This window comes from Rhineura floridana, chromosome 8 (genome assembly GCF_030035675.1).
Source record: "Rhineura floridana isolate rRhiFlo1 chromosome 8, rRhiFlo1.hap2, whole genome shotgun sequence".
Taxonomy (NCBI): Eukaryota; Metazoa; Chordata; class Lepidosauria; order Squamata; family Rhineuridae; genus Rhineura; species Rhineura floridana.
The window spans coordinates 72,228,869-72,244,337 of NC_084487.1; the positions used below are offsets into that span (position 1 = coordinate 72,228,869).

Here is a 15,469-nt window from a genome sequence, read left to right on the forward strand (position 1 = left end):
CAGGGTTTTCCCATCACCATCATGAGATCTGATGACTGTATGAATAGGACTTTATTGTTTTACTCATTGGAAGTAGGAAATTCTCTTTTTTTTATTTTAGAGCAAAATAGAACAAATTGGAATTTTGTTCTCATTTTTCATTTTCTTTCTTGTGGTTCAAAGTCACCATGATAGGTTCTGCAAAATAAAGTAAGATGTTCTCAAAGCTGGAGAACACACGGAACTTAGGAGTATAAGCTGGTTGTTCATCTCTAGTTGAGTATGTAGTAGTTGTTCATCTCTGGACATCCCTATAGCCAAAAGAAAAACAATCAGGCTTCAAATGGTAACATTTTCCATGTTTACGGGTGTTGTATGATTTCCCTTATTGGGTGTTTATACAACTTCATTTATTTTATTTTATTTATTTATTTCGTTTCATTTCTAGACCGCCCATAGCTAGTAGCTCTCTGGGTGGTGTACAAAACTGGATTAAAATACAATAATATAATAAAATCAATAACACATAGCAGCAAGTTAATAACTCACCTAGATGACATCCAAAACGTTCTGATAACGACTGTATCAGACAAAATGGATAACTGAATAAGTTTACTTGAGAATAATGGGAGGTCCATGGTGAATCCGGATAAGCCTGATGTTTTGGATAGTTCTGAATAATGGAACTCAGGAATTCCAACCAGTTTTTATTTTAGTTTGATTTGCATTCAGGTTCAATTAAGAGGACAATCATTATAGTTTAGGTTCATGTTTTTGATGTTTGTTGAAAGCTTTTCTTTTCTCTCAAGCCTTCCTAAATTAGTCCATTTCATTTCTGCTGTTGGTTTTTAAGTTTGTAATACTGTTTATGATTTCTATCATGTTTTATATTTTATTTCTCCACTCCACTCCGGTATTCTCTCTGAATGTAGAGTCATTTATAAATTCTGAAATATACAAAATAAAATAAAAAATGACTATTCAAGCAAAATAAAGGCAAGAAAGCAATTTCAATTCCAATCCCCATTTCCCTGGATTTACTCAATGCATAGTGAGGAAGAACATCTGTTAAACTAGGTTAGTTGGATATGCTTACTTGTTACTGCTCAGAGCTGTATAGGTTTCTGAGAGGTACCCCAACACAGCAAGAATGGCCCACTTTTGGAAGCAGGCTGCTGTGCGTGGACAGCCTAGCTGGAGATGAACCATGTCACACACAGACACAAAAATGCTGCATGGGATTAAAATAAACCAACACTCCCCATTGAAAGCCTGGAGCTGCATGTGTGGGGATTCCTGCTGGAGGAGGCCCGTGAATACATTTCCTAGCCTAGCTGATGGTCAATGCATTTAACTCTGGCAGCACTTACCGTCTGTCAGTGATGAGGCATGAAACTGAACCCTGCCTCCCACGTTCCTCCTACCTCCAGAGGGCTGTCAAGCCTGTCAGAAATCTTTGGATACGTCTGTGCACACATTCATCTGTGGATCATGCAAAACACAGGAACATTTTAATCTGTTGTGGTTTTAAATATTGGCCATGGAATAAAAAATAATGTGACTACAGGATGAAAATTAAATAGCCTGTCATTAAAATGACAAATGATAATTCACTGAACTTTAGTCTTCCCAGAACAGAATGGACACAGGAATAATTGATATGACCAAATTGTCTCAGTTGGAATGTAGGTTGAGTTGGGTTTACGGTGAAGGGATTGTGTGATTGCTTCACCCTGACCACAACCCTCGAGTCCAGCTGTATTTAATTCTGTGAAGCTTCCGAGAGTAAGCCGAATGAAAAACAAGTTGCTTACTGAGTTGCAAGTGGAACATAGGAAGCCACCTTACACTGAGTCAGACCATTTGGTTAGCTAGCTCACTATTATTTATACTGATTGGCACAAACTCTCTCAAATTTCATACAGGTGTCTCTTCCTGCCCTACCTAAAGGTTGAACCTAGGACCTTCTTCATGCAAGGCAGATGCCTTGCCACTGTGGTCCTTCCCTGGGGAAGTTACCCCAGGGATAGAGGGGCCATAGGCCCAAGAGCTGAATGTGGCCCTTCAGGCCTCTCTCTATGGCCCTCTCTATGGCCACAACTCTCACTGGTCCTGCTTTGTACCCCAAATGTTTTTGCTTGGCCAGAATGTGTCCTTAAACACTGCTAATGCCTCTTGCTTGTCTGGATGAAAGATACAGAGGAGTGTGTGTAAAAACTAGCTTGCTATGCAAAGGCCAAAGTTACATTAGTTGCTTCACCTACTTTTGCCACTGGCCTCGCCCATCACTTGCATGTAGCCCTCAGCAGGTTACCCAGAAATGATGCCGTTTGGGCTGAGTTCCCCACTCCTTCTCCTCAAGCAAAATACATGATTTCATCGATCCATACTCTCACCATGTCACTATGATCATACAGACGGTTGGTTTATTTGTTTGTTAGATTTATATCCCACCCTTCCTCCCAGGGTGGCAAACAAAAGCACTCAAAACACTCTAAAACATCATAAAAATGGACTTTAAAAATATATTACAACAAAACATCCTTAAAAACATATTAAAACAAAACATCTTTAAAACATGTGTCCCTTTTCACTGCATGCTCTAAGATGACAGAAGGGCATGAGCAGAACTACCAAGATGTTTTGTTATGGTTGGGAAAAAGCCCCTTAGTGCTGACACTGTTTGTTCCCTTTGGCCAGGCCTGAGCTGGGAGGTGAAAACATCAGTCTCTTTGTGACCTCGGGGAATATAACAAAGGATTGCAAAAAATGAAACAGTGTTGGTTGGCTCTGCGTTTTCATTGCATTGACTCAAAATTATTACTGTTCTAATAATAGAACTTACCACTTTTGCAACAAATGGAGAGGCTGTTGCATGTCTGGAAGAAGAATTCCATTTCTGCAGGAAGCAAATTATAAATATTAACTGATGGCCTTTTGTAGATGCTCAAAGACCTGGTATATTAGTTGAAATGGCCTATCTGAGTTTCCAGAGGCTAGTGTCGCTACAGAGGTGGTGTCAGTGCATTGTTATGCTTATGTATAATTATCTTGACATGACAGCTCTGATTTCTTTGATGTGAACACCTGCCCATTTGGTGCCTAGACTACAAGCCTGGGCATAACCTGTAATGGATATTGAAATGCATATAATTGTCAATCACTCTTGAGGTGATTTTGAATTTTATTTTTTAAAGTTACAGGGTTCTCTTTGTTTTGTCTGGGTTGCAGACATAGGTGTTAAACTTGTTGTCTGGTTCTCTTTCTACAGAAGCACAGATTTAAATGTTACCTGAGCACAACTAGAAAAGCACTCACTTGCAGAACTGTCCCACAGATCAGATTCCTGCAGCAATCTGCAAAATCTGAGTTCGGCCTTTTGGAAGCTATTTGCGCATCCAATAAATACATTTTTGATCTTAGCATGTCTTTTTTTATGGCACTGAACTTCATCTTCCTTAATATTTACATCAGACTTAAAGTTCAGGTACTATTACTGCACAAGGTTTTCCTCAGCACATCCATTCATCCTTCTATCCCTTCCCCCCCCCTCAGGTTATTGAACTTTTTTCTGGCTATTGAACGCTGCTCTATTCAGCCTTGTCCATCACTTGCCAAAGTGAAGAGCGAGGCCACAATTCACTCTACATCAGGAAACTCTAATATTCTTGAAGTAATTATATGTGAATGATCAGATGTGTACATGTTCAGTTGTCCTTTAGGGTTACAAATTTGCCTGCTTTCCCCCCCTAGCTGCCCTGAAGTGTTTCTAGTGTACAAAAACTTGCCTGAAATTGACTAACACTTCTGGCATAAAATATGGTCTTAAAATGGGCAAATATTTAATTTTACCTAAAGAGAACTTCCTTCTTGAAGCGAACATAACTTATAGTGGAGGGTGAGGGTGTTGGCAGGGAAGAAAAATATTACACCCCTTTCCCTGTGTCCCATAGTCCCATTAAAATTTGAAGGGTGAGTGGGCTGTCTGACTAATACTTTTGAAAAAGGCATATCAGCAAGTGATGCGTTTAGCTTTATGTCTGGTTTGGCTCTTAATCCAGGCTGGAGTGGTGTACAAACCTCAGAAGAAAGGAACTCCCCAAATTCTATATGGTTATTCAGAAGTGATTTCTCTCAAATTTACCAATTTGGGTGTTCCTAGAAAATAGAACAGAAGTGGGATGCCGCCGCCACCACCCTGCATGGCCAGCTCAAGAGGTCAGCAAGATCAGACAATTGACAGGGCCCCAAGAACTAAAGGGTCAATAGTTCAACATTTCACTGGCCACCAAAGAAGGTTGGAGACAGAATAAAAGGCTTCTTTGTGTGCAGCACCCTTAGCAGGCTCATGGAATCTCAGTGCAATTCTGCATTTCTGTCACTGTCATAAACCAGCATAGACCGATGTGTAGAGAGTCAAAACTCTGCTCTGTTGCTTTATTAATTCACTTAATAATGACAAACAGGAATCGCATTCAGCAAGTCTCAACAGCTTCCATTCCCTCTGCTTGCTCAATGCAAGCCAAACAATTACAAGCTTGTTTTGTATTGTTTTTTTAAAAGTGTAGGCAATAATCAGCTATTAGTCAATTTTTTTCATGAACTGGGAGATTGTTGTGTGGGTTGCAGTTCTGGGGCCAAATTCTGATCTCACAGGTAAGACCTGATCCAAAGACCACTAATATCAAACAGAGGGGTTTTTTCCCGCTGACTTCATTTGCCTTTGATTCCAGCCCATAAAGCCCTTCATTTGTAGGGTTGCCATATTCCAGTTCCACAAATCCGGGCAGGTTAATTTGCATATTATGCAAATTATTTGCATATTATTTGCATATTATGCAAATATTTGCATATTAATATTTGGATTGTCCAGTTGTTTTGTTTTTGTGCCTAGGAATTACCACCAAAAACTGGGGAAAGATGCGAGAAATCTTTTTTTTTTAAGCAACATTTTCAGCCTTAAATGCCTAGACTCTAGTTTCCAACACTATGGAGTATTTATTGATTGATTAAGAGAATTTATATCCTGCCCTTTTGCTGTTAAAAACAGAGCTCAGCACAGCTTACAAATATAGTAAAAACAATAAAAATACACAATCAATATAAAAACATAATAAAAACACAAAATAGCGACAAACATAAAGTAAGTCAGGGCGGCAGTACGGTTAACCATAACATATACAATATATTTCAGAGATGTGGTGGGTGGAGAAAAACAAGCCAAAATGTTAGGAATAGGAGTCTTTCACACCACATGCTCAGTTCTAAATACTGTTGCAGCAAGTTTTACAAGTTCCTCCAGTATTCCACTGGTGCAGGCACTCAGACATTCAAAGTATCTGTATGTTTCTTAGGTTTTATAAAAGCAGAGCTTTGCTTAACTCAAAATTTCTCAACCACATCTACACAGGTTCCACCTCCATACTCAAAATGAAACTGGGCCTGGAAGTGTGCAACAACCCCACACATACCTTGCTAATTAGATTACCAATGCCAGGATGTCTGTCTTATTGACTACTCTCCTGCTCCCCGGGCATCATGAAAGACCCAGTCCTGGGCTCAGAAAGAAAATAAATATCTGGTCCTCTTCAAAGTATTGATAAGCCTCTTGTTTTAATTGAAATAATAATTATAAATTCTTGTTCTTATCACTAATGGGAGTTAATTATCTTGCATATGCTGCTGTTGCTTCTATGGCTGTAACAGAGTGAGGTTAAAGATAAGTGAAATGCAAACAGGAAAAAAAAACACAGAAGGCAGTAACACTTTCCTAAATGTAATACCATACCAACCACAACAAGATTCCTATGAGTAAGGCAAAAAACTAAGCATCTCACAACCAGGATTCCTAACCAAAAACCAAAAATATGATAAATGAAGAAATATGTATATAAGCATGACTATCAAATATATTTATTATTTACACAAACTGTAAAGATATTTATAGTGCAATCCTAAGTTTATTTATTCAGAAGCAAGTCCCAGCATATTCAGTGGGGCTTACTCAAACAGGGACAGAACTGCAACCTCAAGTGATAAGCAACTTCATTCACACAACCCAAAATTCCGAATCATGCCACTTTACGCTGTTTTGCAACTGTTTATACTTGTTTTATGGTCATTGGATTTTAAATGGCTTTATTTCTTTTTGTGAGCTGCATTGGTTTCCAACCCTACCTCACAGGGGTGTTGGAAAGACTCCATACACGCACACGCACACCCACTGCAGATGTATAAATACATACAGCCCATATAATAGTTTATTGTCAAACCAGTTGGTCATTGCAGAAAAATCAGTATTAGTTTTAAAAAAATCAGTATTACTTTCCTACAGAATAAAAACTGTAATACCTAAGTAAGCCCTGCCTACTTGCTTTAAAATTGGACTGGAGACAGAAAGAGTTAGAACACAAACATAATTCTTTTTTACATTCACTCCAAAGTCCCATTGATTTTCAGCACATTCATAACATGTCTACTCAGAGTAAATCCTATTGAATTAAATGGGATTTACTTTGGGCATATGGGATTAGCATTGCTTTTACAAAAAGCAAGTATTGGGAAGGTTTTCAAAACACTGCCCAAGCTCTGACTCCTGCACACAAGAGGAAAAAAAACTGAAATGTATATACTTACCCAATTTATGAGATTTTCAGATAAACGGGAGGGGGGGGTGAAACCACCATTTTGTTTTCTAGACACTGCCTGAGGTCAATTAAACTGAAACACAATCCCTGATTGGCTGCAATGCTGAACGGGCGGGGTTAAAGCTACAAAGTGCTATAGTACAGTACTGTTTAAAGAAAGATTTAACAGTCGAGGGGGGTGGCTGACGTTTTTATGTATTTCTCGAGAACCGGACCACCTAGAAACTTTTTTTTTTTACATTAAAGCTGAGAAACCGGGGCACGTAAGGAGCTAGCCGGGCGCCAGGTGGCATGCATAGAATCCGGGTAAAACCCGGCTATCCAGGCAATATGGCAACCCTATTCATTTGCCTTTGATTCAAGCCCTTTTACATCAGTGGGGTTGCTCAGATTTTCAAAGAGTAGACTCTGGCTCAGAAAGTGCTTATGAAACATATTTTGATTGATGATTAAAAAAACAATACTTCAAAGACTGTAAACGTTTCTTAGCCAATGTTGTTTTTACTCCAGAACATAAGGATTGAACCCTTGCCCTACCACTATCTAGAATAAAAACTAAATAAATTGTAAGATGCATTGCTTGACTGTCCACTCTCAGTCCTGTAACCAAAGTGGATTGTACAGTATGGACTTAAGGCACAAATGCAGGACTTGGTCTTTTATTGAAGACAGTGAGATCTGTAATGGTCCAGACACAAAGGCATATTTCCAGGACAATCCTATAACTAAATTTTCTGCAGTGTCATAATGTAAGAGGACAATCTTGTACTGATACACTGACATCAGTTCAAAGTTCTTCTGCCTCCAGTATACTTGATAAACATTTTCCATGTGCCAGTCCTTGGCCAAGAGCTGAGAACATTCCTACCATTCTTTCTCTAGAATTCCTCCTTCTGCATGCACGGAGCATCTCTGTACTACAGATTTAAACTGGCGTGAGAGTCATTGTCTCTCCCCAGGAAACCCTGGGAACTGTAGCTCTGCAAAGGGTGATGGGGATATCAAATAGAGAGTTCTCAGAACCCATGCCAAACTACACATCCCAGGTTTTTCCCCGCCCAGTTCTTCAATTCTTGACAGTTAAAGCGGTATACAACTGATATAGGCTTGTAGTGTAGATATTATACACTCTGAGAAGACATTTTGGGATTATAGGCTGAAGCCAGAGATGTACAATCCTGAGTTATGTTAGCCACATCCTAAAGACAAATTAGAATATTAACACAGCTATTTAAGCCACATAGTATACCATATACCTAGTGGATCAGCACAGAGACATGTTTCTGCAGTCTTTTCAGGCCCAGAACCCACCTTTAGCACAAACATGCATTTAGGAGCCCACTTCTTAATTTTCTATCCTTTATTTGAACATGACCCAGGGTAGGTCAGGCTGACACCTGGTAGTGGATACCAGTAGTGCACCAGCTGAAGATCAATGGCTTAGACTAGGGATAGGGAATCTCAGAGCCAGGGGCCACATACATCCCTCCAGGCCTCTATATTTGGCCCTTGGGACTTTCGCAGGCTTCACTGTCCTTCCCAGCCATACCCCTCATTGCTCCTGCTTGTTGCTCTCCTTGAGTATTTTTGCATGGTTAGAATGTGTCCTGGAATTCTGATCATTTTTCGTGCTTGCCTGGGAGAAAGACGTTTGAGTGTTGGTAGAAATAAGACTATTGTATGAAGATAACAATATTATTAGTTGTTCCACCCACTTCTGGCCCTGCACACCACTGGCATGTGGCCCCCAGAAGGTTGCCTAGAAGGCTGCACTGGAGTAAAAAAGTGTCCATACATCTGGTTTAGATTATCACTAGCATTATAATCCAAGTAAATAATTACCCTGAGTTACTCTGAGAATACTGGGTCGCTAGGATGTATGTTGCCTACAGTAGACCTCTTTAGGGGTCTTTTGGGTTAACTTTTAGAGTATGGGGGAATTACTGACCATATTCAGATGACCTCTACATGACATTTCTGCACAAAGTCTTTTAAATAAGGCAGCACAGGATAATGGTCTGATGTTCACACAAATCAAACCCAACTGCTTGATGCCTTTGACTTTTTCTCCATTTCCAAGGAGATGCAGCATATCTTTCATTGCTTCATATATATCCATCTTTCTCTGTGCCTAACACTGTCATGCAGAAGTCATCCTTTGTTTGTTTCTCTAACACCATCTGGTTTTGTTATATGCTAGAAATCAGATATCTGGAGACATGTTTGTGGGGCTGTTTTTGATCAAGAACAACCATGCTTACTCCTCCCCCCCCCAATTGACAGACAAGGTACAAATTACATTAATAATATCAGAGTTTGGAAGCACATTTCCTCCTTAGCTCCAGCTGTTGGGAACATATTTTGAAGAGTGCAGCATGGATGGAAACTACAAAAAATCATATAGGTATGGGAGACTTGTGTGGGGCACACATAGTCTATATTATGACAAATGTGATGGATCTGCAAAAAAAGAGGAAAAAATAAGGTTTCTTTTTATGTGTGCATATGAGCTGTATAGTGGGAGAGTAGGAATTACATTTAAATGAAGAGGGGATACTATGCTAAACCCAGTTCCGCACATGCTGCCGTAAGATGTGCAGTGCAATCCTGTACATGTTTAGTAAGAAGCATGTCCCACTATGATCATTGGGGCTTAGTCCACGATGAGTGGATTTAGAATTACAGCAGGGGTGGGGATCCCTAGGCCCGGAAGCTGAGTGCAGCCTTCCAAAGTCTATTGGCCCTCAGGCCATACCCCAGGCCACACCCCTTAGTGGCCCTCTTCAAATGCTTTTGCCTGTCTGGAATTAGGGATGGAAAGATCTGTCAATTTAAGTTCTCTCTCATTTTTCCAATCTTACATTCAGTTCTCCACATTTTTGCCACAGTTTGCAATTTTTTAAAAAAAAATTCTGATGAAAATTCTTCAGCATTATAATGTGAATTTCTCCTGATAAACACATTTTTGTATACAGCTTTGACAAATGTACACATTTTTGCAAGCAATTTCTCCTAAAACAATGCGTTTTTGTATGAGTTTTACAAATATATTCATTTTTATGCACACTTTCCCCTAATAAATGCATTTTTGTATACATTGGTTGGTTGGAGAACTACACTGTAAAATTTGGGTAAGTGCAAATTTTGAAGGATGGCTGTGTTTCAGTCCCCATATTATTGAAGAAAGTGTGATTTTGATAGATTCAGCTTTAAATGTGAACTGAATCAAATTTCGCCTCCATCCCCACCTGGAGTGTATCCTATGAAACCCCATGAAACATATTTCACGCTCACAGTCTCCATATTGCCACTATGCAGTTCACTCCTTCAAAATACTAAGGACATGTACCAAGGAGGGCTCTTTTGTTTAACGAGTTCTTTTTTTAACCATTCATTCTAAATAGAGAAATAATAAGGGGAAGGAAAGACTTATTCCTCTCTTCTTTTTTAACAGGATGCTTTTCAGGAGATAATGACCACTTCTTGGCAATTCATCAGAGGGAGAGCAGGAAGCCAATATTCATCTACCATCATGTGCAAAGTGTCGAGAAAAGTTTGGATACAAGCGATCAGAAGGATTATGGGCACAATTCCCATGCAAAAATAAGCAAGCTGCACCCTGCCTTCATAGTTAAATCAACTTTCTCTAGACCTGCATATGAACCCTCTCTCAATCTCTTAGCTATGACCGGAGGTGAGGACCAGGAAGTGGAAAATCTGCCTATTCCAGCAGCTAATGTGATAACTGTGGTAAGTTTTCTTGCTCTAAATTCTGACATCATAGCTCAGGACCTTCTATTCCAGGGATGAATAACCTATGTCCCTCCAAATGTTAATGAACTCCAGCTCCCATAAGCCTCAGCTGGCATGGTCAATAGTTGGGAATGTTAGGTGTAGTTCACAACATCTGGAATGATGCTAGTTGCTCATCCCTGCTGTAGTTTGTTGTTGGTTTCTAGGGAACAATTTGCCACAAGCAGCAAAGACCATGGGCTATATTCAACTTGGTCCTATTCAGAGTAGACCCATTGAAATTAATGAACCAAAGTTACTTATGTCTATTAACTTCAGTGGATTTACTCTGAGTAGGATTAGCATTAAATGCCACCTCTTGTATGATTTAGAAGTTAGAGGTTGGGTCAGCAGAACAATCCTCAATAAATCTATTCCTGATGCTTCAAGATATTTTGGCGAAACCTACTTAGTTGCGCTTGCTGATACATCAGACAAACCTAGCTTAAGTCTGTTCTTCTACATAGAAGGTGGAGACAACTTAGAAGCCAAGAAAGCTTTCTGGAAAACCAAAAGCTGAAAGATTAATGAATTTGAATTTACTAGCTTTCTTAGATTAAAACAAAAAAACTTGAAGGCCACCAACTCAAGAACAACTTCTGTACCATTGGCATCATTCACATCATTGTCTGTCAAATTATGCTATATATGCAGTGATTTAGAGTGTCTTTAGGCTTATTCCTGATTTTCAATAAGTTTACTCTGGGTGTTCTAGAGACAGTACATACAGGACAAACCTCTGTCTGTCAGTATATGCAAACCTTTTCTATTTCTAAGAGCTGTATTTCTTTCTTATCTCTGCCTGAAGGAGAGGCAACAATGATCATGCTTGGCCATTGGCCATACTGATTGGGGCTGATGGGATCTGGAGTCCAATAACATCTTGAGGGCCATAGGAAATGTTCCCTTAGGAGATGCGATCATGAGGACATCTGTCCGTCATGTAGTTCTTAAGATACAGCACCATTGCCAATAAAACAAGGTGGAAAATCCACTAGTACAGTCTTTGCTAACCTGGTGTTCTCCAGACATTGTGGACTGCAACTCCCATCGGCCTCAGCCAGCATGCTGTCTGAAGCTGATGGGAGTTGCAGTCCAAAATGTCTGGAGGGCACCAAGTTAGCAAAGGCTTCTCTAGTATATTACCAAAAGAATTGCCAAATGTCCTATGAAAAGACTTCCCTTTTCACACACGTGGATAAGGCTGTGCTGTGCAGATGGAAGGCAGGAACACAGTCAACGCAGCTACCATAAACACACCCCAGCTGTTTTTAAAAGGAAGAATGTGCAGTCATTTGCATGAATCATACGGCACCCCCGCATGTTAAGAACAGAATGTGAAAGCTTCCTTGATGTGATCTGAATGTTTCCAGTGTGTATTTAAAAAAAAACAAAACTTGAAGCCTGAATTAAACACATTTGCAGTTGGCCATTCTTACATAACTGCCCTATTAAATCTCCATTAGGTGTCTAGTGAGAGACCTGACTTTCTCTGCTTAATGCTTTTGTGCAGAGCAAAGGCTGCTCTTCTATAATGAGAGCCGGCCTGACTGGAAACCATATAGGCAGCTACAGCAATGGTTGGGCACAACAGGCTGAATTAAGCGCCCGGTTAGCCTCTATAGACTACAAACCCTTCTGTGAGGATATCGGAGGACTTTCTACTTACAGTATTGCCTTGTTGGGATAGATAGAAAAGTATTTCAGTAGACAATTATTGAGAGAGAGGGTCAACTGCCAAACTAAATAATCGCACGAAAAGAAACTTCCCTCAGAAAAGTGGGGGAAGCTCTGACAGTAGGGGTTCTCCAGGAAAGATTTGAGCCTGCAAGAAGTGGATTTGGATTTTAGAATCTGATTCTTTTCTTCCCGCATAGAGAGTAATTTCCTCTATCAAAGCATTTGTAGAATGATTTAATTGCGCAATGCGCTTTCCCCGCTTTCTTGCTTGTTGTGAGCTGTCTTTTTTTGGCTTTGAGCTTTCAAGAGCTTTTTGGGCTTCTTGCTGTCCTTTTCAGGAACAATACACTAAGGGCAGGTCCACACCATACATTTACAGCACATCCAATGCACATTTACAGCACATGACTCCTCCCCCAAAGAATCATGGAACCTGTGGTTTGTTAAGGGTGCTGGGAATTTGTAGATCTGTGAAGGGAAAATCACAGTTTCCAGAATTATTGGGATGTGTGCATTGGATTCGCTTTAAATACTTGGTGTGGATCTGCTCTAAGAAGCTCCCCTGTGCTAGTCAAAGAAATGGGGTTGGATGGGAGGGAGGAAAAACAAAGGAAACTCAGGCACCAATTCTTATGCATATTCTGGCTGCCTAAGACATCAACTCCTCCCCATAACCCCTTTCTTCATCAGATGAATAATTGTTCTACAGCTCCCATTCCTTTGAATGGGTCTTGCTCAGGAACATGTCCTTTAGTTCCTGACATTAGTGATACTCCTGGTTCTTCAACTCATGAGAGCAATTGCTAGCCATTTTGTTTCCTGCAATCCAGTTGCATTCTTCGAGTACGTTATGATGGAGGAAGAAACTCTGGAAAGTGGGCTTGTTTTTCTTAGTAAATGTTGCCAGAGCTTGCAACAGAAAAGAAAGTTCTGTATGCCCTCCAATTTTATATATTTGAAAAGTTGAAGCAGCGATGGAGAGCTGGATGATTGCACTAGCAATTCTTGTAGCTGTGAGTGAAAATTTTGCATTAGAAAAGGAACTTTTTTTAAAAAAAAAGTTTTTCTGCCATATAACCATTTCTTGAAGCTGATTGCAAATGCTAAGAATTCAGTGGATGTAGCCAAGCAAAAAAAAAGCATTGTTTTGTGGAACTGTGTTCATGGATAATCCCAGGATACATTCTGGGGTAGTGGTGATCATTTCATTTGTATGAATAGTAAGTTAACGGATTTTCCCCTAGGCATAATTTTATATAACCCTGAGGAGCTTTCTATTGCAAGAAAATACTAGTTTTATCTGATATTTTTAGCTTTTTCTATTAAGAAGCAACAGAAAATTGCAATGCAATTTCTAAGGGCTTTAAGCAGAATTTGATTATACTATAAGTAGGCCCCACAGATTTGGACTGACTGTTCCTCTTTAAGTTTGTGTTTTAGCAGTGACTTTTCAAATGTTCATGGTACACTGCCTGAAGTTAAAAAACCAAAAGCACTTGGAATAAAATATAAAACAAAATGTGGGTTTGCTAGTTTCCCAGATGATTTAAAGTTTACAGACTGATTAAACTGAAAACAGAAGAGTCCTACCAAACCTGACAATGGCTGGAATGTGAGATAACTGGTGGTATATGAGAAATCAATTAGAAATAAATAAATAACAGTATTATTGCTGTGATTTGCCCTTTGAAATGTGATTTCCTGACTTGAGCTACATACACACCATACATTTAAAGCACATTACTTCCCCCCCAAAACCTTGGGAACTGTAGTTTGTTTAGGGTGCTGGGAATTGTAGCTCTGTGAGGATTAAAAGAAATGGGGGTGCCACAGCATCTGATTATCCTGATGCATAACCTATACTCCGGACAAGAGGCTACTGTGAGGACAGAATATGGAGAAACCGATTGGTTCCCAATCGGAAAGGGTGTGAGACAGGTATATTTTATCACCCTATTTGTTTAATCTATATGCAGAACATATCATATGGAAAGCAGGACTGGACCAAGATGAAGGAAGTGTGAAAATTGGAGGGAGAAATATCAATAATTTAAGATATGCAGATGATACCATACTCTTAGCAGAAACCAGAAAGGATTTGAAACAAATGCTGATGAACGTTCAAGAGGAAAGCACAAAAGCAGGACTACAGCTGAACGTCAAAAGGACTAAAGTAATGACAACAGAAGATTTATGTAACTTTAAAGTTGACAATGAGGACATTGAACTTGTCAAGGATTATCAATACCTTGGCAAAGTCATTAACCAAAATGGAGACAATAGTCATGAAATCAGAAGAAGGCTAGGACTGGGGAGGGCAGCTATGAGAGAACTAGAAAAGGTCCTCAAATGCAAAGTTGTATCATTGAACACTAAAGTCAGGATCATTCAGACCATGGTATTTCTGATATCTATGTATGGATGTGAAAGTTGGACAGTGAAAAAAGCGGATAGGAGAAAAATCATTTGAAATGTGGTGTTGGAGGAGGGTTTTGCGCATACCATGGACTGCAAAAAAGACAAATAATTGGGTGTTAGAACAAATTAAACCAGAACTATCACTAGAAGCTAATATGATGAAACTGAGGTTATCATACTTTGGACACATCATGAGAAGACATGATTCGTTAGAAAAGATGATAATGCTGGGAAAAACAGAAGGGAGTAGAAAAACAGGAAGACCAAACACGAAATGGATTTATTCCATAAAGGAAGCCACAGACATGAATTTACAAGATCTGAACAGGGTGGTTCACAACAGATGCAGTTGGAGGTCGCTGATTGATAGGGTCGCCATAAGTCGTAGTCGACTTGAAGGCACATAACAACAACGAGGGGTAAACTACAGTTCCCAGGATATTTGGGGGGAAGTCAAGTGCTTTAAATGTATGGGCACTTCCAGGTTGGTATGTATTGTGGGATAGACGCTCCTCAGTATGACTTTTTTTTTTGCAGCATCCATGCAAAATCATTGTCATCAAAATGCCAAAGATACCTATTTCCAGTTGCCTATTTGTGATATCTCAATGTGCTGCTCCTTTCTTTTTCTTTTTTTTACTTTTTGTTGGTGTGTTGATGCAATTTGAGATGAATGGGTGCCTGATTATATGAATGTATGTTTGTTTATATGCTGTATATATGGCTGTATATATAGCTGTTTTTATACGTTTAATTGCTGTATATTTTAGTTGTGTTATGTGCTTCAGAGAGAGTTTTATCCATCAGGCGGGGAGACTTGAGGGGGCCCCAATTGCCGTAGTGACGGGCAAAGGAAGGTATGGCGCTGTGAGAAGGACGTGCCAGGTAAGGGGAACGCGGTCCAGACATGTTGTGGCTGTGCCTTGTTCCGGTCCTTCCCACACCCGCAAGGT

General features: G+C 39.7%; 1 protein-coding gene across 1 annotated transcript in view; it reads left to right on the forward strand.

Annotated features, from left to right (window-relative positions):
* Nucleotides 1-15,469, forward strand: part of PTPRR (protein tyrosine phosphatase receptor type R) — a 191,062-nt gene that overhangs the window by 14,258 nt on the left and 161,335 nt on the right. Inside the window, exon 2 of the mRNA XM_061637817.1 lies at nucleotides 10,081-10,376. Coding sequence (XP_061493801.1) covers nucleotides 10,311-10,376 — 66 coding nt within the window. The 5' untranslated portion in view covers nucleotides 10,081-10,310. The remainder of the gene's footprint in view (nucleotides 1-10,080; nucleotides 10,377-15,469) is intronic.